This window comes from Delphinapterus leucas, chromosome 4 (assembly GCF_059928025.1).
Source record: "Delphinapterus leucas isolate spDelLeu-1000000601 "Yukka" chromosome 4, BTC_Dleu_Yukka2, whole genome shotgun sequence".
NCBI lineage: Eukaryota > Metazoa > Chordata > Mammalia > Artiodactyla > Monodontidae > Delphinapterus > Delphinapterus leucas.
In genome coordinates, this window is record NC_143132.1 from 45,899,646 (window position 1) to 45,921,437 (window position 21,792).

The window sequence follows — 21,792 nt, forward strand, 5'->3', positions numbered from 1 at the left end:
ATTCCAAGATCATGGAACTTTCTCTAGGATTCCCAAGGACTGTATCTGTACTTTGAATACCCTTAGTAGCAAGTACTAATACTTGAATACCAACCAATAGCTTGCAAGGCAAGGTCCTTTTAAAAGAAAGCTTGGTATTTGAAGAAATGTTTCTTTAATGGTTCCTGATTTCCTACTAAGTCAAGTGCAACCACTTCACTCTATGACGAGGTCCCCAAGTCTTGTTTGCTTAGCGTTCTCTCTTTGTGTGCTGGTTCCACGCCCTGTAAGATGTCTGCACTTTTTCTCAAGATGGTCTCTTCCTGGAATTTTTTTCTTTACTACCTCCACACCAACTTGCCACATTTTTTCACTTACTGAAGTCCTGTTTTTCAAGGTCTGCTCCATACCACTACTTCACACAAGCCTCTTGGGAACCTTCTTCTGCCATCACCTCACCTCCATGCTGGTGCCATTTCTCTTGACTTCCATAACTTGGCATTTTGATTGTATTTTACCTGAGGGTTTAACTTAATCCCCCACCTAGAAGAGACATGGGAATGTGATCACCTGTTTCCCCTTTCTAAGCTATAAGCTTCTTGAGGGCAGAGACAAAGCTTTATTTTCCTTTGTATTTACCTTTATATCCCTTGTAGTACCTAGAGGTGCACCTTGTAATGATGCCCACTAAATAAATATGCGATAAATTGGATCTGTGACCGCTAAGAAAGTGAACTGTATATCTTTCTGTTTATGTTTCTTAAGGCTTACTTCTTCCACTTTTATTATTTCAGAACGTTGACAAACAAACTCTGAAGTGTAACCCAAGACCTGGGAAGGTAAGCACAAGTTTCTTAGGTAGACTAAAATAAAAGAAGTAAGGTTACTTTTACGTTTGGGAGTTTAAAGTAAGTACTTTTAACTGACTTAGAACATGATTGTTTTACTCAAGGATTTAGCATCTAAAGTAATATTTTTATATATTTAGGATGTTTTATTTTCTACATTCTAGGACATTTTGGAATTTTAAATGCATTCTTAAAATTAGTTATTGTGCCTACTTACTGTGTGTTGCAGCTGGTTATCTATGATCTCCATGGAAGTAAATATAAACAAGAGATCTACTGTAATATTCCCGATGCTACATCTTGGTCCTTTCCGAATGGGGTACTGATAAAAGTTGTAAGGGGCTGGTAAGAGATCTCTTAAAATTTATAGCATTTTCCCCCTAAATTAAGTGTTTTCTTGCTGTTTATGCTTTATATTTTTTGTATCGAGGTCACATTCCTTTTCCTCTAGAATAACTGTTTGAAACGTTATTTGTATTTTATAACTTAATTGTTCTCTTTATTTACTGTGACAGAAAATATAGGTTGTTTTTAGTACTTACAGCCTGCAGTAAGTAGTAAGTCCTAATATATACAGTATATATAATCAGTACCATTTTGTAACTGCATTATTAGCAGGATAGATTTGGCAAGTTTAGTTGAAGGCTTCAATTGAACGAAGCATAGCTTTGAAAATGAGTTCAAAATTTGTGGGACACTAAGGAATGTGAAGGCCACATGCTTAAAGTCATTTGTATCGGGCTTCCATGGTGGCACAGTGGTTAAGAATCCGCCTGCCAGTGCAGGGGACATGGGCTCGAGTCCTGATCCAAGAAGATCCCACATGCTGTGGAGCAACTAAGCCCGTGCACCGCAACTACTGAGCCTGCGCTCCAGAGACTGTGAGCCATAACTACTGAGCATGCGTGCCACAACAACTAAAGCCTGTGCGCCTAGAGCCCGTGCTCCACAACAAGAGAAGCCACCACAATGAGAAGCCCGCGCACTGCAATGAAGAGGAGCCCCCACTCTCCGCAGTTAGAGAAAGCCCGCACGCAGCCACGAAGACCCAATGCAGCCAAAAATAAATTTTTAAAAAGTCATTTGTATCACTGACCTGCTCAAGAAGTGAAAGATTCTTTGTATGGTGTAAAAATGATGGAAAACCTCATTTGTTATTATGGACCATGTCCCCTGGACATGTGGGGGCCAGAGTTTCTTTGTCCAGTGTTTGCGTTACCCACTGGTCAGTCACGTTAAAGCAGTGTCGTGTAGTGTATCTTCATGTTATAAAATGAGACACATGTGCTCTGTTGTCCAATGACAGGAAAATTAGGGTAGAAATGGAATTTGGAATTGTTAAGCTGTTGTTTTTTTTGGTTTTTTTTGCGGTACGCGGGCCTCTCACTGTTGTGGCCTCTCCCATTGCGGAGCACAGGCTCCGGACGTGCAGGCTCAGCAGCCATGGCTCACGGGCCCAGCCGCTCCGCGGCATGTGGGATCTTCCCAGACCGGGGCACGAACCCGTGTCCCCAGCATTGGCAGGCGGACTCTTAACCACTGTGCCACCAGGGAAGCCCCAGCTATTGTTTTTCATGTAAATGTGTATACAGCATCTGTAAAGTGTATGTATACATAAATACAGGCACAGGCATAGACTGTGGTGCTGTGTTCAGGAAGTATTACTTCCAAGTTCTGTGCGCTTTTATTCTTCACTCTTTGCTTATCCTTACATTAGCATATTTATCATTGTTTCAAAATAGGATTATATGCTAGTAGTGGAAAATAGCCCAGATATTAAAATTTAAGTAGAGAAGATGGTCTGTGAATTATAAATATCATTTGTTTTATGCCTCGTTTCTTAGAAAATTAATTATAACTGATCATGCTTTCATATTTGTTCAGCTGGATTTTATATGAGAAACCACATTTCCAAGGTCAGAAATGTATACTAGAAGAAGGGGAAAAGGTGTTAAATCATGACTGGATCCTTCAGAACAGAAAGCATCCACAAAGAAACTTTGTATTGGGGTCTATCAAACGTGTCTTAAAGGTAATGGAACAGTTGATTTTATCCCTATTTTTTATTTTGCTTGTCATGTAGTAAAGCTGTACTTTGTCCCAGCAATGCTAGGAAATGGTTGCTAATATTTGTGCTAATTTTATTAATCTTCATATCATATTGATAATTTTTTGACCAGATATGTATAAAGTGTTAAGTGAATGAAAATTTAAAATATTACATGTAATCTGGCACATAAAATGTTACATGTTATGTATATGTATTTTTAATCATAGTAGGAATATACCATCCAGACATCTTTAGGATTAGATATTTACAAATATATCTTTTTCTAGTGTAGATTTCTGTTCCTCATTGTAGCTGTGTGTGTGTGTGTGTGTGTGTGTATGGTGTTTATGAGAAAGGGGGAGAGAGACGAGTGTTAGAAGAAATTAGAGAAGGAAGATGGGGAGAGGAAGCGAAAAAGTGTTGCTTTTTTATTTTCTGTTTAGAAAATATTTAATACTAAGATGAGGAAGGTCTTGCCACATAATGAAACATTTTGTGGGAAGTGCCTTGGTGGTTTAGAGGAGGGGTGAGTTAGTGATAATGACAGAATTCTCCCATGTATTCTTAAGAGTTCCTTCAGCAGTAATGTAGTACATGATTTAGCGCAGTGACTCCTGTGACAGTCGTGGACATATATATTTTTCAAATTATGGAGATTCCATTTATATGCTAAAAATGTCTAAATTGGAGTGGACCCTATCATGATGACTTGAATCAACATTATTTAACCTTGATAGTTGCAGATAGCATATAGAAAAATAAGAGGACATACAGGAAAACTCATATTATCATAAAGGAGTGTCTGCATGAATTAATACCTTCTGCAAAACTGTTAAACAAACCTTTGTCTAACAAATGTTTGTGTCTTCTTTTGGACCCAATACTGTGATAGGCACTGGGAATAGAAATACAAGTGATGTACGGTCTTGTACTTCAGATTGCTCAGAGTCTAGGTCAGAGACAGCTGAATCACATGACCATATGATGTGAGAAGTACTATGCAGGGCCCTACAGGTGCTCGAAGAAGAGGTACCTCACCCGGAGGAGGTGGTACCTGATTGGCATCTTGACTGAGTGAACAGGAGTTAGGCAGCACGGGAGATGTGAGGGAGTCCCTAACAGAGCCACATGTGTCAGATACTGAGGTGAATGTTGGTGGCTTGCTGGTACTTCAGGGAGATTGATGGCTACAACATAGAGGGCAGTGTTCGTTTTCATTGAAAAATTTAATCGCAAGCAGTTCAGCTCAGCAAGCAGCATTTGAGCGCTCACATAATTAGCTAACTCACGAGAAATTCCTTGAAACAGATAATTAGTTTGTAGGTGGAATCTTCTAAGATTTAAATAATGTGTGGTTTTGTGCCTGCCTTGTGAATGTCAGGCACTGTGCCAGGCCTAGTGGGGGGAAAAAAAAAAGATGAATAAAGTATTGTAAGCAGCAACCTCCACCCAGAATCAAGCAACAATAAAATCAAACAAAAATTCAATCTGTTGAGCCTGGGTATATAAATGGGTATTTGCACTTCCGCCATTTGCTTCAAATATATTATAAGAAAGAATAAGTCATACTTGCATTTTTTTCTTCTTCCACTGTTTGTTTGTGGAGCCATTTTTTAAATTGCAGTGTTAGTGCCCACTTGTCTTGGACATGCTCACAACTGTTAGTGAGGAAGGAAAATAAAACTATTGAGCATTGAATGGAAAAAGCATTAGCATTGTTCTAAATATTTTACAAAGCAAGAATCAGGCATCAAACTGCTTCCTTTCTCCCACCTTGTCAAAATTCTGCCTATCGATAGCTTCATTTTCCTGGCAGCCATTCCAAATTCGCCTAGGCCTACGCCAGCTTTATCTTGTTTCAGCATCTTTTAGTGGCTCTAATCTGAGTAGTCAAACTTCTAATGTTCTTTAAAGAAAATACTTTCATGATGTCTTTGTTTTGCCGTGAATAGATAGAGCAAGTAACAGAAGATGCCATCAGTCATCAGCAGTTGTAGATTCTGCTCAAGGGTCATCTTTGCCCCCAGTGGAAATAACTGGAGGTGGGGTAGCAGTGCAGTGAGTCTTGAGTCAAGTGCTTTCTTTTCTCAAACAGAAAAAAGGAATATTGCACATTACTCTGTTTATTACGCATTTAATATTTATTTTCAAAGAATGACATTTCCTTCTTTCAGAAGTTACTTAGGTTGTGCCCTCATTAATGAGCTGAGAAGAGAGAGATCTGTTGTTCGATCAGGGACTGGAGGTATTTCATGTAAGGTGGAGGCAAGTTTTTCTTACTGTTTTTGTAATTCATTCCCACCCTGTTTCTCTCCTATAGCTTTGTCTCCATTCCTACTAGTTGCTTTAATAGTCTAAGCTTGTAGATTTCACCAAGATATTATAAAGTATATCATGACTAGAAAAGTCTGGGAGGAAGCCATATAAATTCTACCAGGAGTAAACTGCTTCTTGTTGCTAGGTTACTATAAGGCGCCCTTCAGTTGCTAGTGTTTACTGCCTTTGTCAAGAATTATACAAATCTTGCAAAAGACATTACTTCTGTGAATAGCCACCATGGAGAAAATAGAACTCATCAGTGAAATCTTTTTCAGTCAACTAGAGAAAAAAATTTGTCCTCTAGTAAAGATAGTTGAGAGCATAAGCATTCTTATTTTTATTTTCAATTTTTAGCCATCATTATGCTTTTTTCCATTATCTGTTTCCTTCTGTGTTGTGGTAGACTCATGCCTCTTAGCTTTTTCCCTTTTAAAATACACCACCCAAACATTGTTTGTATAACACAATGCAGAGGAAACTTATTTGTGTGAGACACTTAGTTATGTATTCTGTTACTGTACCTCAGATCCCTGGGGGAACATTAGTATGGCAGCATTTTAAATAATGTTACTAGAGCTCTATTTTTAATAGCAAACAAAAGAGTCTTGAAGATTGACAGGTGACTTCTGGAGATTTCTGGCTGTTTTTTAAATGAAACTTTAGAAGGAAATATACCTTTTATACTTTAAAGGATATTTTAGGTTATACTTTTTTACCATACTGCATTTTAGAACTAACTTTCTGAAAACAAGATGTATCAACTTGCTTGCTTTTACATATTAATAAGAGTGATTAAGAACGATTAATAAGAGAACTCAGTTTGAAGAAAGATTAAAAAATCAGAAAATTGCAGTTTTAAAATTGCAAAGCAGATTATAATAAAAATATAATTGTTTAATAACTGTCACCTCTAATTGTTATTGCATTTACCTATTTTATTAAAGCACAATCATTTGAATGTCACAATGTCTTGGATAAGAATTATGCTACTGAAACTTGAGTTGTGTAATTAAACATTCATGATTACTGAGATAGATTGTGTGTTCAGACAGAAGCACATCTGTAGTTTTAGAGAAGAGAAAAATAATTGTGGTTTTGATTCTTTAAGAAATGATAAGGTATTTTTTTTAATTTATTTTTGGGGGGGTCTCTCCCATTATTCTTTTTTTAAATTTTTTAATTATTTTTTAACATCTTTATTGGAGTATAATTGCTTTCCAATGGTGTGTTTCTGCTGTATAGCAAAGTGAATCAGCTATACATATACATACATCCCCATATCTCCTCCCTCTTGCGTCTCCCTCCCTCCCACCCTCCCTATCCCACTTAGAGGTGGTCACAAAGCACCTAGCTGATCTCCCTGTGCTCTGCAGCTCCTTCCCACTAGCTATCTATTTTACATTTCGTAGTATATATAAGTCCATGCCACTCTCTCACTTCGTCCCAGCTCTTTTTTGAGTTAGGACTTGACTACCGAAAACAAACTTATGGTTTGCAAAGGGGAAACGTGGCTGGGAGGGATAAAGTAGGAGCTTGGGATTATCATACATACTACTGTATATAAAATAGATAACCAACAGGGACCTACTGTGTAGCACAAGGAACTCCACTCAGTGTTCTGTAATAACCTATATGGGAAAAGAATCTGAAAAAGAATGAATATATATATATATATATGTATAAAACAATCACTATGCTGTACACCTTAAACTAACACAAGATTGTAAATCAACTATATTCCGATAAAATTTAAGAAAAGATTTTCGTAAGTAATAATACAGAAAATTTTGTCTTTAGTTACAATGAGGGAAACATTTACCAAGGTTAGAGAGGCCAGAAGCAGAGGTAGTATGGATACCAGTATGACTGAAGAGTTTTGGGGAGTTAGTATAGCTCACTGGGTTGTTGCCATATTATAGAAAGGAAAGCAGAAATATAAATTTGAAACGCTTGGGTCTTGAGCCAAGGAGTATGATGAGGGAAGTGGTGTTCTCACAGGCCCGGCTCTATAAAGAGTAAGCTTACTCGACTGGTGGTCTAGGCCCATAATCAAAGTCTTGGCCTTGATGAAGAACCTTGACAGTGGAAATTTTAAAGGAAAGTTTGACAGGACATGGTGACCGTGGACGTGTGACGGAGTATAGGTTCAAATTTCATAATGCCTTTCTTCTTCAAACCAACTTGTACTAAAGAAAATAAATACCACAAGTAGGAAAACATTTCCTTTGCCCTCACCTCTAGTTCCTATTTCTTTTGTCAATGTAAATTGGATAACATGCTGAGGGAGCAGTGCCTCTCTGTTATTTATTTCTTATGTTCCCCATGAGATCAGCTTTTATTTAACTCCCTTCCTCCCTATGGCTTTGTTATGCTTCTAAGAAGGAAGGCTTACAGACTCTTGGCACTCAGATAGTTTGGTAAATCTGAACCTTGGTTAATGGAGCAAGACTTTTAAAAACAAAGCAGAGAGAATTGAAGTAATATTTTTTCAATCAATAATATTTATAATTTTCATGTTATCAACGTAACTCCTTAGAAAAATTTATTTTAACAGACTGGTAAGGAGAAACAGTACTTCCTTTAGGCTGTTTTTGGATAGAAATTCAACTGAACAATGAGAATAATTGTAACTGCGTGTCCAGGGTGTTGAGAATACTGGAGTGTGTGTCTCTAGATATTTCAAAGCCAATTTTTTTTTCAGGATTGCAGCATTCCAGAGATAGAACTTTGCCCACAGTCTGACCCAGCATGTTGTCCTATCTACCTACAGCAAGCAGTCCCCAATTTGGAAGAGCTGAATATCCCCAAATCTGTGTCTTTTACTGTGAAGTCAGGAGTGTACGTATCTGTTTCTCTTTATTACAGTGATTGCTGGTTACCAAAGTTAACTTTTTGTTTAATGTTTCAATTGGTGACATACACATTTCTGAAGTTTTAGTTAATTTTACTGTTTATACTTCTGGATACCCAAGGAAGACTGTTGCAGGGATTAAAACAGATTCTGTCTTTTTCAGATCCAATTAAGTCTTTGGTATATGACTCACAGGAGCAGATACAGATTCTCAGACGTAGTTCTTGATAGATGCATCCATTGTCTTTTCATCCACCAGACTGTGGGACTGAGAAATAAATACATGTCCCTGGCCTAAAATTCTGGAGCCTGAGCTATTTGTAGAGTGTCTCAGTGCTGGTAGTTATTGAGGGCCTCGTAGGACCAGGGACATGGCACCTTTTTATTACTCCTCTATTCCTGGAAGCCAGGTAGAGCTGCTCTCATGTCATAAATGAGGAAATTAAGTGGCTTGTCCCAGGCTACCAGTTGGTAAGCATTAGATTTGATACTAGGCCTTTCTGATTCCAAAGGTATCTTCAGGACTGTGGATCTAAATTCAATCTTAATTCAGTCCCAGATTGGCTTAAATCGTAAGTTTTGTGATGTCTGGTTCAACATGGATCCTTCTCTCTTTCAGCATTTTCATCTGCTCTGGAGATGCTTAGTGTCGAATTTGGGGGTCACTGTTGGACATCTTTCTTCATCTCCCCCAAGTGTAGATTAGAACTGTTGGGCAGACCCAGTAATTGACATGATCCTGAGAAATGTCTGTAATTATCAAGTTTAGCTGGTTGCTAAATGGGTTTTTTAGGAATCTTATTTCAAATGCTGTTCCTGAGGCAGCCCAAGAACTGATATTGATTCTAAAACTGTGGATCAAAGGTATAAAATGCTTAGTGGAATCCCTACCTCTTATTGTCCTAGTTTAAAAAAGAATGGAATATAGTGGAATGGTTTTTATTTTTCAGTTACATCCTAATTGTAATTGTTTCACACTTTTTAAATATTGGAAAATTCTAAAGAAAGCAATGCCAGTGCTTGGAAAACATATAATAAACTTAGGATAGTATCTGAACGTAAGTACTTAACAACTTGTTAACTCATTGTTATACGCTGTCTGGCAATGTCACTTTGAGTGTGTTTTGCTAGTGTAATTCTGTGACAGAGGTTTCTTTTACTTTTTGTAGCTTTTTTTTTTTTTTTTTAACTTTCAACTCTTACAGAACCAGATTAAGGTATTCCTATTATACTTTAACCAACCATTCATTTCTTACTTAGTTGGCTTGCCTACCCGGATATTAATTTCAAGGGGCAAGCCACAGTTTTGGAGGAAGACCATGGACTCTCTGAGATTTCTGCAGCAGAAATGAAATCATTGCATCCACTTCAAATGGTAAGCATATTTAGAAAGAAGCATTTTCCCAAGTATCCATGAATTCAAAATTAAGATAGCTCTGATGATTGGTCATGCATCTCGGTCTTGAGAAATGTATATGTATACTACTGAATGGGCAAACTATTCATACATTGTTTTTCTATTTCTTTCAGTGTGTGTGAAAATATTTTAATGTTTCCTAGAAGACAGATGTCTGAATTTACTTTGTGCTAAATTTATCACAATACAAGCAGTTTATTTATGGTAGTATTCTGTGAAAATTTTGCAAAGTTCTGAATTTGTTTTTTTGATGCTTATTAGAAAATTGCTTGTTGGAAATTATACTCTTCCATTGCAGTAATGAATGATAAGTTCAGCATTAATAATAAATGGGCAGTTCTGTCAATGGTTGCCTTCTTAAAAGTAATAAATGCCTGCATTAATGATTTATTTTGTTGCAAACATTTTTACTTGAGGGGCAAACTTCAATTAAATGGTACTATGTGATAAACCATTATGGTTGTGCTGTGCCTTTAAAAAAAACAACAGGAAAAACTGAGAAATTTTAAGGACTATCACAGTGTGGCGTACCATTGGAAACAAGGAAATGATAAACTAGAGCTTTTGTGAGGAGTGGGTTACCTTTTATGCTCTACACCCATGTGGTCACAAAGATAGTAAGTGTGATACGAAGTGTTGATAGAACTTGGAAGAGGAAGTGCTCTCTCTAATGTAGAAAGCCCAAGCAATTGTAGAGAAGAAATTTAGTATTATGTGGTTTAGACATGTACTCTGCCAGATGAAAGTTTTAAATCTACTAACAGCTCCACCGTTTTGAGACACTCTGCTGTGGGGTTAAATCTTTAATTGGTCACATGTACTTAAGCACTAAAGTTTGGTTTCCTTCCTTGTAGTGGTTATACTCTAGAAAGTATCTTTTAAGATTTCTTACCCCATCTACACTGACGTAGAGTAGTCTGACTTGATTTTGACCACTGTAGAGTTCTCTACTTAAATTTCTGAATTTTAAAATACACAACTTAAATTTGACTAGTATGTAATCTTCACTAATCAGATTTTTATATAACCTACATACATCACTTAGTTACTTTTGAGTACTTTAAATATGTATATGTCTAACATTAAAATTTCTTGTCATCTTAAGGGTGGACTGAAAGTGGAAATGCCTATGAACTTAAAGGTGAGTCTTAAACACACTTTGGTAGCAGGCTAAAAAGTTTAAGTATTAATCTTTAAGTATTTTGGACTATTAAAATAAAAAAAAATGATTACCTGAACGTATGCTAATAATAGCTAGCTAATGCATATTGGGGTGGTGGGAAGTGACTGCACACAGTGGTTGCTGAGAGCCCAGGCTTGAATGAGGAGAGGGCTCAGTATGCAAAGGTAGAGGTCTGTTCTGACAACCTAGTCAGACCCAATAAGAACCTCCTAACAGGGTGGAAAGATGATAGGTTTGATACTTGTTTTGTGGAGTGGTTGAGGTGACAGCTAGACATTCAAGTGGAAATACCTGGCAGGCATTTGGGCGTGATGCTGAGGATGGAGATCAAGGATGATGGAAGGAGGTGTAGGCAGCTCCTATTAGGTGATGTCAGTTTGAAAGTATGAGTATCTGAAGGGGACGGTAGAGGCAATGAAACCTGGGGTAGTAGTAATGCCAGGATTAAGTACGTTTTGGGAAAGGAAAAGAAATGGAATTATAAAATTATGGTAAAGAGAGATAGGAAGAAAACCTCTGTTTAATTAAGTTACAGCATTTCCAGAGACAGGCAGGGAGACAGGGATTCATCCTCCTCTCCTCCAAAACAAGGCACAACTCCTCCAGCTTTCCCATTTCTGGGCTTCCTAATTTGTGGAATTGACTACCGTTCTCTCAATCACATAGATGGAGTTTTTTAAAACTTAGTATCTGACTGTCTCTAATACACCTTGGCTGTATGTTGGAATCATACATATGTGAGTTTTAAAAACATACTTATGCCTGGGTTCCACTGGAAGAGATACTTTTTTTGGTCTGGGGTGTGGTTAAAATTTTTCAAAGCTTCTTAGGTGATTCTAACATACAACCAAGGTTTCGAACCAGTGACCTAATAGATTCAGAATTAGTTGTGACACAGTTAGTTGTGACACTCCCTGAGTGATGTCTCAATCTCCTTGTCTGCTGAATGAGAATTTCAGGTGCGACAGGCTGGGAGTCTGACAAGTTGTAGAGGTGAGTGAAAGGAATGGCTATCCTAGATAGTCACAATTTTCACGTTGTTAGGTGTTGGCTTATGACTTACTCATCAAAAAATTATTGCTTCTTACTTAGTTTGAATGTGTTCAGCATATGTAGCATGTATTAAACCCAAATAATACTTCATCACTTCCAATAAACACTGAAAATTTAATACGTAGAAAACAGCAGGAACAGTACTACATATTTTTTTCAGTCTGTATAATGTTCTCAGTTTGTTTTTTGTTTTTTTAATAAAGAAGCTATAACTTGCTGGTTCAGTGTGTCTAAGCATGGGTCTTATTTGCCAGTTGTACACAAATTATGCCATTAGCCATAAATAGGACCAAGTGATAAGAGTGTGAATAGATGAGCGCTGTTATCACTCTTATCGCTTTCCTGTACTAAGGGCAGCTTGTGTTTGGGAAGTAAAGAGCATCAGAATGGTAGAAGAGAAGAACTTGTACCAATCCAAGTTTGAAGTAAATGAAATACTAGAAATCTGTTTCCTACTGTATTCCCTCCTCCCCCATTTGAACCAAATATCCAATAAAAATACCAAAATTCTTTCAATCATTTCAAACTTTTAGGAAGTTTTGTATTTAAATTCAGGAATTTGCATATCTAATTCTTCTCAGTGATTAGTAGTGACCATACAAGCAGTGCTACAAGAAACAGCATGTTTTCTCAAACCAGTAGATAATTTGTCAGTATGCCCTGGAACCCCTAGAGAGTTTTTATTTCTTATAGAGGAAATTAAATAACTGTAAGGTAGGTCTGTATCAAATTTTGAACAGAGAGAAAAACGTAGAAAGATAATTCAAGAACCAGTTATAAGACAGTTTACTCCATGAGATGGTCCTAGGATTTGGGTAACTAGAACAATGTAATCATACTTGGGTATAGTGATACGAGAGAAACATATTATCAAGATGTTTTAGCTTTATGATGATAAAGACTCACATATTCCTTGTGAATGTCAGACAGTGTGCTATATTTTGAGTATGTATTAATGAAGAAAATGGACAGTGGCCCTTAATTCAGGTTGTGGCCTTTAGTGTCACTTAAGTAAATCAGTATGTATCTATTCTAAAATATGAGCCTGCTAAGTAATTTTCTTTCATATTTTTCAGGTTATTATTTATGAAAAACCTCACTTCCATGGACAGGCCAAAGAGTTTAGTGAACATGTAGACTCTGTCCCTAATTTTTTAAAAAATGATGTAGACTTTCATGGAATTGGATCAATTCGTGTCATCGGTGGAGTGTGAGTGTTATATTTTCAATATGTGATTCAGTTGTCGATTTTTGAAGATCGGCACAAAACGTGCTAAGCAGAGCAAAACCAACCTACCTTAGTCTAAAACTACATCCCTTCTGAAATGTGGGAAATAAAAAATATTAGTTATTGACAGCTTCCTGTGAACTCTTGTTAGTATTAGAGATTTTGAGATAGATTAAATGAAGAAAACAGTTTCTAAAACTTAAACACTTAGTATTTCTAAACACAATATAGAAGATAAGAATTGCAAGATAAAATTATTTTTTGACAGATCGTGCACATGAATGAGAGCCCCAATTTTTACCCCCTATTCTACCTTAGTTGACTTTCTGTGCTGAGGATCTTGGCAGTGAGTCCTCCCTCATTAAAGAAGTAGCCTGGATTGTGTGTTTACAAAGTCGAGGATTCTTGACACTAGTTATCCTCTGGCCCTGCATTGTTTTAAGAAAGCTCCCTAAGAACTTCTAAGTACAAACCCAAGTGTAACCATCATGCTGCTATCCCAGTCTCAATCGGCAGTTACTGGGGCAAGGACCCCAGAAAATCTATGACTGCACCTGTAATGTGCCTTCGTATCCTGGCAGGTAAAACCATAGAGAAGAAGCCTTCCTCATAGCTTATTTGCCATTGTCAACTCAGTGCTAGAATTCCTTCAGACACATTGTGTTAGTCTCTCTGTTGATAGGTTGGACTGTTTGGCATGATGGTTTATTTTAATTTAAACATCCATATCTCTTATTATTTGCAGTAATAACATCATATAACTTGTTCATGCTATTCTAGCAAAAGATGCTGCTCAAATATTTTATTCATAGAAGTTAAATAACTTGTTTAAGATCAGTCAAGGGTCTACATTTAGAGACTTAACCTTTGCAATTTCTGACAATAAATCAAGCAATGGCCACACTAGCCAAAATGGAAATATAAGAGAGTATGCGATACATTAGATATGTAGGTCATGTCCATAATTAGTCTTGTTACTTACCAGGGTTCTTGGCCTCTTTAATCAATAGGAGGCTGACAAGAAATTCAGGCAAGGCTTCATTGGGGCCCCTGCTGTAGCAGGGTGGGGAGAGAGAACAAACAACAAATTCCCTTTCTTACTCACTCCCTGAGCGGGTGGTGAGCTTGTTCCTTATATGGGGTGAGGGTAAGGGTGTGTCCAGGAGCTGAGCCCGAGGGGTAGCTTAGGTAGTTTGCCCACCCCTTAGGTGGTGTTGTGTGCAGGGGGCATGGGCAGTGCCCTGCCTTTTCTCCCCAGCCCCCTGCCTTTGCTCCAGGCACTTCAAAAGTGGCAGTTGTGTTTTTTGGTCTCTTTGTATCTTTTGTTCAGAATTTGCCCCAACTGCACATGTACTCAGTTATTTTTAGTCCCATATAGTTTCTTTGTATTTTGTTGCTCCAGGAGAGGTTTGTTCAGGTGCAAGCATTGCAGCACTGCAGCAAAGGGCCCCAGGTTCCAGCCTGTCTGAGTCTGACATATTAGTAATCAGCTAATTCCTTATCTTTGAATTTAAAAATTTTATTAGAGGCTTGAAAAACACAGCTCTTTTAGATAAACAAATTTTTATTGTGTTGTATTTAGTTACAGTGTTCTCTGATCTGTGGACACACATGCTTCTTGTTAATCCTGATATAAAATATTTTTTGCCTTTTCTTTCCTTTAGGATCTGAATGGTTTTATCATTAACTATATAGTGATTTGCATTGTTATTTTCTAAGTGTATTTGCAGTTATTTTATAAAAATCTCAAAATATTATGGCTGGTAAAACAGTATACACACTTTCATTTTTTATATGACACCTGCAGGAGAAAAATGTGATGTCCTAATTTAAAGATGAACAGCTGACTTCGTTATTTTTTCACAATTTCTACTATTTTTTTGTTTTGTTTTACTGCTTCCCTATTTCATTATTTTCACTTTTAACTTTTGAACTTTATCTGTAAGTAATAGGAACTCTTCCTCACCTCTGTCTTGTCTCGAGGGGTCTAGGGAAAGTGAGGTTGATGTGTCTTAATTTTTCTCAGATAACATCTATTTTTAAATATCCCAGATATATAAATTGAATACTAATCAAAACTTTATCTATTGAGAAAAGCTGGGCAGAAGATTTTTGAACTGTCATTATGTAATAATTGCTGATCTGTCCTTTAATATTAGATCTTCTATATCTTATATTATTTTTCCCATTCAGGTGTATTAAAAGCATGTTTCGAATAGCCACATTTATATAAACTTAGAATTTGAAAGTTTTCGTGTGAAATTTATTTTCACATAATAGTTTAAGAATAAAATAGTGTTAGTTTCTTTATATATTACAAATTAATGAAGATGTATAAAATGTTTTTTCCAACTCACGTGGACCCTTACCCTGCCATATGCACTAAGGAAATTGGAGACAGGTTCATGATTACTGAGTGGCTACTGTTATTTTTGTACCCTATGAAAACGGTTCTTTGGAATATTTTTTGTATCTTCCCAAAATAATTGTAGTCAGCCCTACCTGGCTTCATTTTGTCAAGCTCCAGAATTCAGAGGTCCCCAACCCAGGAGCCCAAAACAGTCACCCTTGAAATCTGCCCCATTGGAGGGGGTCCCACTCTAGTTACACAGTGCCAGCTGAAGGCAGATTTAATCAGGTCAACGTGTGTTTTGAACCATCTATGCCCACGTTGCGTTAGCTACTGTGGATTGCTCCAAATAAAGGTAAGTTTCCTGGAGGACTAATGACTAACGGTGTTTATCAGTGTTCTGTACTGATAATTTTAGAAGTCAAGAAACCTGTGTCCCTGGAAAGACTGCCACAGTGCTTCCAGTTTCCATTATCACCACTGATAAACTAGCGGGAGCAACATTTCCTACCCATACATATTTACAGGAGTCTTTGTATATATTTAGGCCACAAGGGCTAATACCAGCCCAGTCGCATTTCCCAGTTCTTGCTTGCTAAACCCACCTGTAATGTGTTTCAGATCTGAAGCTGGTGACGGGTTCCTTTGATTTAAACCCTAAATAAATATTTAATATAGTAATCATTCTGGGCTTCCAGCAGGGCTTAATCAGAAAAATAAGACTGATTATCTTTGAATCTCAGTGTGGGCTTGCACTATTTCTCATTGGCTATTTGTGCTTTCCATTATTTTTTACTCGGCAAACTATTCTCGGACCACGTTGAGATGTAGTATCGGGTCATGCCACAAACATTTAATGAGAGTTCCTCTGTTGCAGTTAACCTTTTGTTGGGAAAAGCCTCCAAACTATAAAAACTATTGATCCATGAGGCATACACCATTTGTTTGTCTCTGTAAATGGTAGCAAAATAAATGTGTTGCTTTTTAAAATATGGTGATGTGCAACTCGGTGCTTTATGATGATTTTCTCTCTTGCTTTCTTGCCTGCGGTTTTATTAATGACTCAGTTGGATGTCCTCTGTATTTCTAGGTGGGTTGCCTATGAAAAAGAACATTTTAAAGGCCAGCAATTCTTGCTTGAAGAAGGAGATTTTGAAGACAGTAGTGCCTGTGGGGCGTTAAGTGGTTCCATCTTGTCTTTCCGGTACTTACAAGCTGTGAGTTAGCCTCCTTGTTCTTAATTTTCTATTTTTTTTTTTAGCTTTCCATGAAAACTGGATATGACCTCTGGTAGAACATAAGGTTATAAAATGTTTCTAATACCTGAGAGCATTAAACTGAACGGCTTTTGTGACTTGCTTGCCTTTCTTAACTGCCATGATTAATATAGAATATTTATGTTTAGTTTTCATCCATTGATTCCATAATCATTTTTGACCACCTGCTTTGTTAGATGTATTGTGTCAGGTGCTGGAGATATGGTGGCCAGAGACTCAGTCCCTGCCTTCGCAGAGCAGGCAGTGATAGGGTAGATAGCACCTATATAAATGTTTGATATTGTTTGACTATGACTGGATTAAGCACAAAGTACTCAGGATACCCAGAGAAAGGTCAAGGACTTCCCCTTGGAAGTAGAGAGGAAAAGAGGGCAGCTGAGTTGAAATTTCAAGTTGGAGAGTTAGCCAAGTGAAGAAATTTGGGGACAGGGTGAAGAGGAAAGACAGGTGTTTCAGCAAGAGGTTAGCATATAAAAAGGCAAGGATGTAAGCCAGTGGTTCTCAGCTGGGGGTGATCTTACCTAGGGGGCATTTGGCAGTGTCTGGAGACATTTTGGACTGTTATGACTTTGGGGTGGGGGGTGGTATGGCATGCTACTGACATCCAGCGGGTAGAGGCCAGGGAGGCTGCTAAACCCCTGCGATTCACTGAACAGCCCCCCACCACGAAGAATCATCAGCCTAAAATGTTAATAGTGCTGCGGTTGAGAAACCCTCATGTCAGTGAACCTGGTGTGTTTTGGAAATGCAGCAAAGTCGGGCTATTAGGCAGAACTTTGGGAAGATGAATACAGAGCCAGATAACGAAGGGCCTTATATGCCATGTTGAGGAGCTCACACTTTTTTTCCTGACCTTCTTGGCATGAGGTGAAGAAGGTAAGTGAGCCTGGAGGCAGGAGGTCTAGAATGTTCCAGGACTCCAGGCGGAAGCTGATGTTAGAGAGTTCTGCAGGATATCAGGGCTTCTCAAATGTTGCTCATTTTTCTGACCAGCTCTGGAGACTTTGTTGGTGTGTTCAGAGGAGCATGTTTTCTCATAATTCAGGAGTTATACCACCGCAGTGTATTTCCAAAATAGTCTTTACCCATATAAACTCTAAACTATCTGGCATAGCCTCCAAAGCCTCCTTTAGAAGGAATTGATAATGAAGTGAAGGGTGATTATTGGGTCCACGTGGGCTTTGCATGAGCACAGGGGTTATGTGCTCTGTTCCTTAAGTTTCTGTCTGCCGGGGGCCACCAACACCACTGGTGCAAACCCTCACCTGTTCAGGCATGAGGAGCCTGAATGGGAGAGAAGAAGCACAGGGAACAGGAGAGCTTTTTTTTTTCCCCATGAGTGATCATTGTTGGTAAGAAAGCGAGTTGGAAACCGGTTCTACCAAAAAGAAACGTAGCACCGTCCACTGAAGACTGGGCACTGAGTTTGCATGAGCCATGGATAGATAGCTTTTGAGGTATTTAGTTCACAATTCTAATGTACGAGGGCCACGGGTTTTCTCTACATAGCTACTCCTTACTTGAGCACTAAAAGGCAAGCCAGACAAAACACGATACAGCCTTTTTTTTCTTTTAGGTCATTGTGACCACACGCGTCGAGGAAGCTAAGGGTTGTGATTGAAAGCATCTTCCACCTAGTATTGAGTAATTTTTAAAATTTTCCCTCCTGATTTAAAAAAAAGAGTTGGGTGGAAGTGTTGCTCCTAGAAATGTTCAGCAGTGAATATGATGGTATCTTCCAAAGATGACTATGACTAAAACAAGCAAAACACAAACCAAAACCCCAAGATTTCACTAGTTGAACTCTCCCAATAGTAGAAAATGTAAAAATTAAAAATAACTGTATAACTATGTAGCTAAAATTTTAGGAGATATTTGATATAGACAGTCTATGATAAAATATATTGGAAAAATGAGCAGAGATTGGCATGTCAATTACCTCTGCAAACAAAAGTTTTGGGTATTTACAAAAATGATGACACAGTTTTCGTACAAATAAGTAAGACTTTCCTTCAAAGAAAATCTTTTTAAATTAGATTTTAAAAAAATTAGGACTATGGAGCTTCCCTGGTGGCGCAGTGGTTAAGAATCCGCCTGCCAATGCAGGGGACATGGGTTCAAGCCCTGGTCGGGGAAGATCCCACAGACCGCGGAGCAACTAAGCCCATGCGCCACAACTATTGAAGCCCGCGCCCCTAGAGCCCGTGCTCCTCAACAAGAGAAGCCACTGCAGTGAGAAGCCCATGCACCGCAACGAAGAGTAGCCCCCGCTCGCGGCAACTAGAGAAAGCCCACGCACAGCAACGAAGACCCAACACAGCCAAAAAAAAAAAAAAAAAAAAAAAATTAGGACTAGTTTACCTTGTAAAGATGTTAGCATAATCCTCATTATAATAATCCTAACATTTTCAGGTACTTATTAATGGCTTTACATGCATGCTTGCACTTAATCTTCACAAAAATGAAGAGCTAGAGACTCACGATTCCCATATTATAGATACAGAAGCTGAGGATCTAAGGTGTTCAGTACTGTGCCCGAGTGTAGAGCTGTGATTTGAGGGACAGTCTGTCTTACTCTAGAGCCCATGTCATATTACCCATTTTCCTTTGTTACAGAATGATTAGAGTAAAAAATTTAAGCACTTCAAGAGTGGAAAGCTGGAATTTCATTCAGCCAAAGGATTATTAGCACTTCATTTGTAGCTATAAATATATAGTTACTCTGCAGACTAATACACATGTATAATAAATATTTACATAATTTTCAGATTATTTATAATTTAAATGTATGTTCACGAAAATGTTTTCAGATGAAATATTTTATACTCTCCAGGTATAGCATATAATTGGGGAGGAGTTCTTTTTTAAAAACCACTTTATTGAGGTATGAGTGACATGTAAAAATCTGTACATATTTTTTGTATACAACTGAGGAGTTTGGGAATAAGTATACACCCATGAAACCATCACCACCATCAAGGCCATAGACATATCCATCTCCTCTCAGAGTTTCCTCGTGCCCTGTTTATAATTATTATTAATGTTTTTGTGCTGTAAGACACAACATAAGATCTACCCTCTGAAAATTTTAAATATATGATACAGTATTGTTAGAAATAGGATTTAAAGCTCTTGGGGTTGTCACCTGTGTCAACCTATGTGATTAGCAGGCAGAGTTGATGTGAGACATCTTTTCCCCATGTAGACTCTCAGAGGCCTCTAACCTGGGAAGAGTGAAGCACTGAATTTAAGATCTAAGCTGAAATAATAGAAAATAGAGGACAGAAAAGTTGCATAACACAATGCAATCTTCTTACATCCTGGCTGTAGTGCGTGGAACACTCTGGATCTGCGAAGGTCAGATCCTGGATATGTTCCTTAGGGATAACGTGATCTGTGTCATGGATTGCTTTGGAGAGGACAACCAGAAATGTGTTTCTAATTCCAAATGAGTCAGGCAGATATGTTGACTTGGAGTTGATTACTTTCTAAAGCGAAGAGGACCAGAAGGAATATGGCAGTATTTAGACTCCAGGGATTAAAGAAGGAATTTTTATTCCTTGGCTTCCTCTATAAAACTTTCTTGGGATGCTTGTTTTCCCTCAGTTTCATACTAGCCTAACTTCTGGATTTGCTTTTGTTATGATTTTCAGACTTGGGGCCTCTTTTCAGATCTCTGAAACCAGGTGGTGTGCAGCAGACACTGTTATGTCTCCTAAATTAATGGATACACCAGATCTCAGCTGGTGTCTCGTATTACGCTGCCCACCCCGGGGGGTTGTAGCGTAAGAGTTCCAGGGCCCAATGAACTGAGGGATTTTATGGAATTTAAGAATAATCAAATTACTGATCCTTAAGACTTATTTTTGGTCCTGAAGCAATGGCTCATTAGCTTGCTCTAACAGTGGGGAGTACTGTACCTGAAACCATATTAGACTACCCAGATTTTTCATTGGATTTAAGTTCTTTAAAAATACAAAATGGAGTACAGATTTGAGGTTGTTACATCATTATTCATCCTCCTGGAGCAACAGAGCTCCACTTAAATCTGTGTGACTTTCAAAGTTATTTGATAAATTTAAGTATTATGTAATTGTGCTTATAGTCAGAATGATAATAACCTAGAATAACCTAGTAACCTCACAGGACTTGTGCCCTGTGGCAGTCACCTCCTGAGCAAGGCAGTTAGAAGTTTTGGTTTTTTGTTTTTGTGTTTTCTGGCATATTTTATCCCATACTTTATACATGTGACCCTTGAGATTTAGCCCCAGATGACTGGATTTGGCTTGGAGTTAAGAGCTCTGACCAGCAGGGACACCATATTGATGGCAACTAGTCAACTGGATCATATACTGTATATTTGGTAGGTTTGAGTGAAAAATGCAGAGGGGGTCAAAGACCGAAGCCTGGCTCAGAAACATGCTTAGAAAAAGATGGACGGCAGAAGCTACAAGGCATGAATAAACAAAAGCAGATTAAAAAAGAGAACGATGTCACTTAGGAGTCTCCTGTGGCCTTTGGCCATGTCTCTGGGAATGGTAGCCAGAGTAGGAAGGACACAAACTCAAGTCACATGAGTAAATTTATTTGTGAACCCATGTGCTGCCAGCACCTGTACTCGGCACTGCGTCCTGTGGCAGTGGGTCCCTCCTCCTCTGCTCAGCTCCCGGCTGCATCATTGCCAAACGGCCTGCGCCTTCAGCCTGCTTCCCAGCTCACCCTCCTCACTGCCGCCACTCTCCCACGACCCACACAGTAGGCTTTGTGCAAATCAGTGCTCAAGTAGAGTCCATGACACCGTAACACAAGTGATTTCTCAATGAAAAGGCACAGTCCCAGCACACGTGCACATATCTGTGCTTGTCTTTGTCCCGTTTCACTCCAGCGTGACGCAGTGACCCATGGTTTATGTCAGCTTATCCCCACTCAATTCCTACAACCCTAACAGGGAGTAGAGAACAGTTGTAGGGGCAGAGGAGATAAAAGCAGAGATGGAGCGTTCCAGAATCACCAGAGTAAGGGAGGAGGAGTCCACGTGTGAGAGCTGCTGAAGACCTGCCCATTGTCATGGGGCCTGACTTGGTCGGCGGCTGTTGATACCAGTTCCTGACCAGGACTCAGATGGGCGCCTTCAGTTGTCATTACCGCATTGTATTCTCACAGCCGCCTGGAGCTATTTACACACTTTCAGGTTGCAAGAAACGGAGGCATGTTCGTGTTCCTTGGATGATGGAAGT

General features: G+C 38.5%; 1 protein-coding gene across 7 annotated transcripts in view; it reads left to right on the forward strand.

Annotated features, from left to right (window-relative positions):
* Window positions 1-21,792, forward strand: part of CRYBG3 (crystallin beta-gamma domain containing 3) — a 111,837-nt gene that overhangs the window by 44,956 nt on the left and 45,089 nt on the right. For 4 of the 7 annotated variants that reach the window (XM_022582740.3, XM_022582815.3, XM_089910416.1 and 1 more), the window contains exons 5-12: window positions 774-818; window positions 1,057-1,172; window positions 2,712-2,859; window positions 7,898-8,034; window positions 9,308-9,422; window positions 10,570-10,605; window positions 12,777-12,910; window positions 16,369-16,495. In XM_022582740.3, coding sequence (XP_022438448.3) covers window positions 774-818; window positions 1,057-1,172; window positions 2,712-2,859; window positions 7,898-8,034; window positions 9,308-9,422; window positions 10,570-10,605; window positions 12,777-12,910; window positions 16,369-16,495 — 858 coding nt within the window. The other 3 variants (XM_089910417.1, XR_016392978.1, XM_089910418.1) reach the window with 3 other exon arrangements.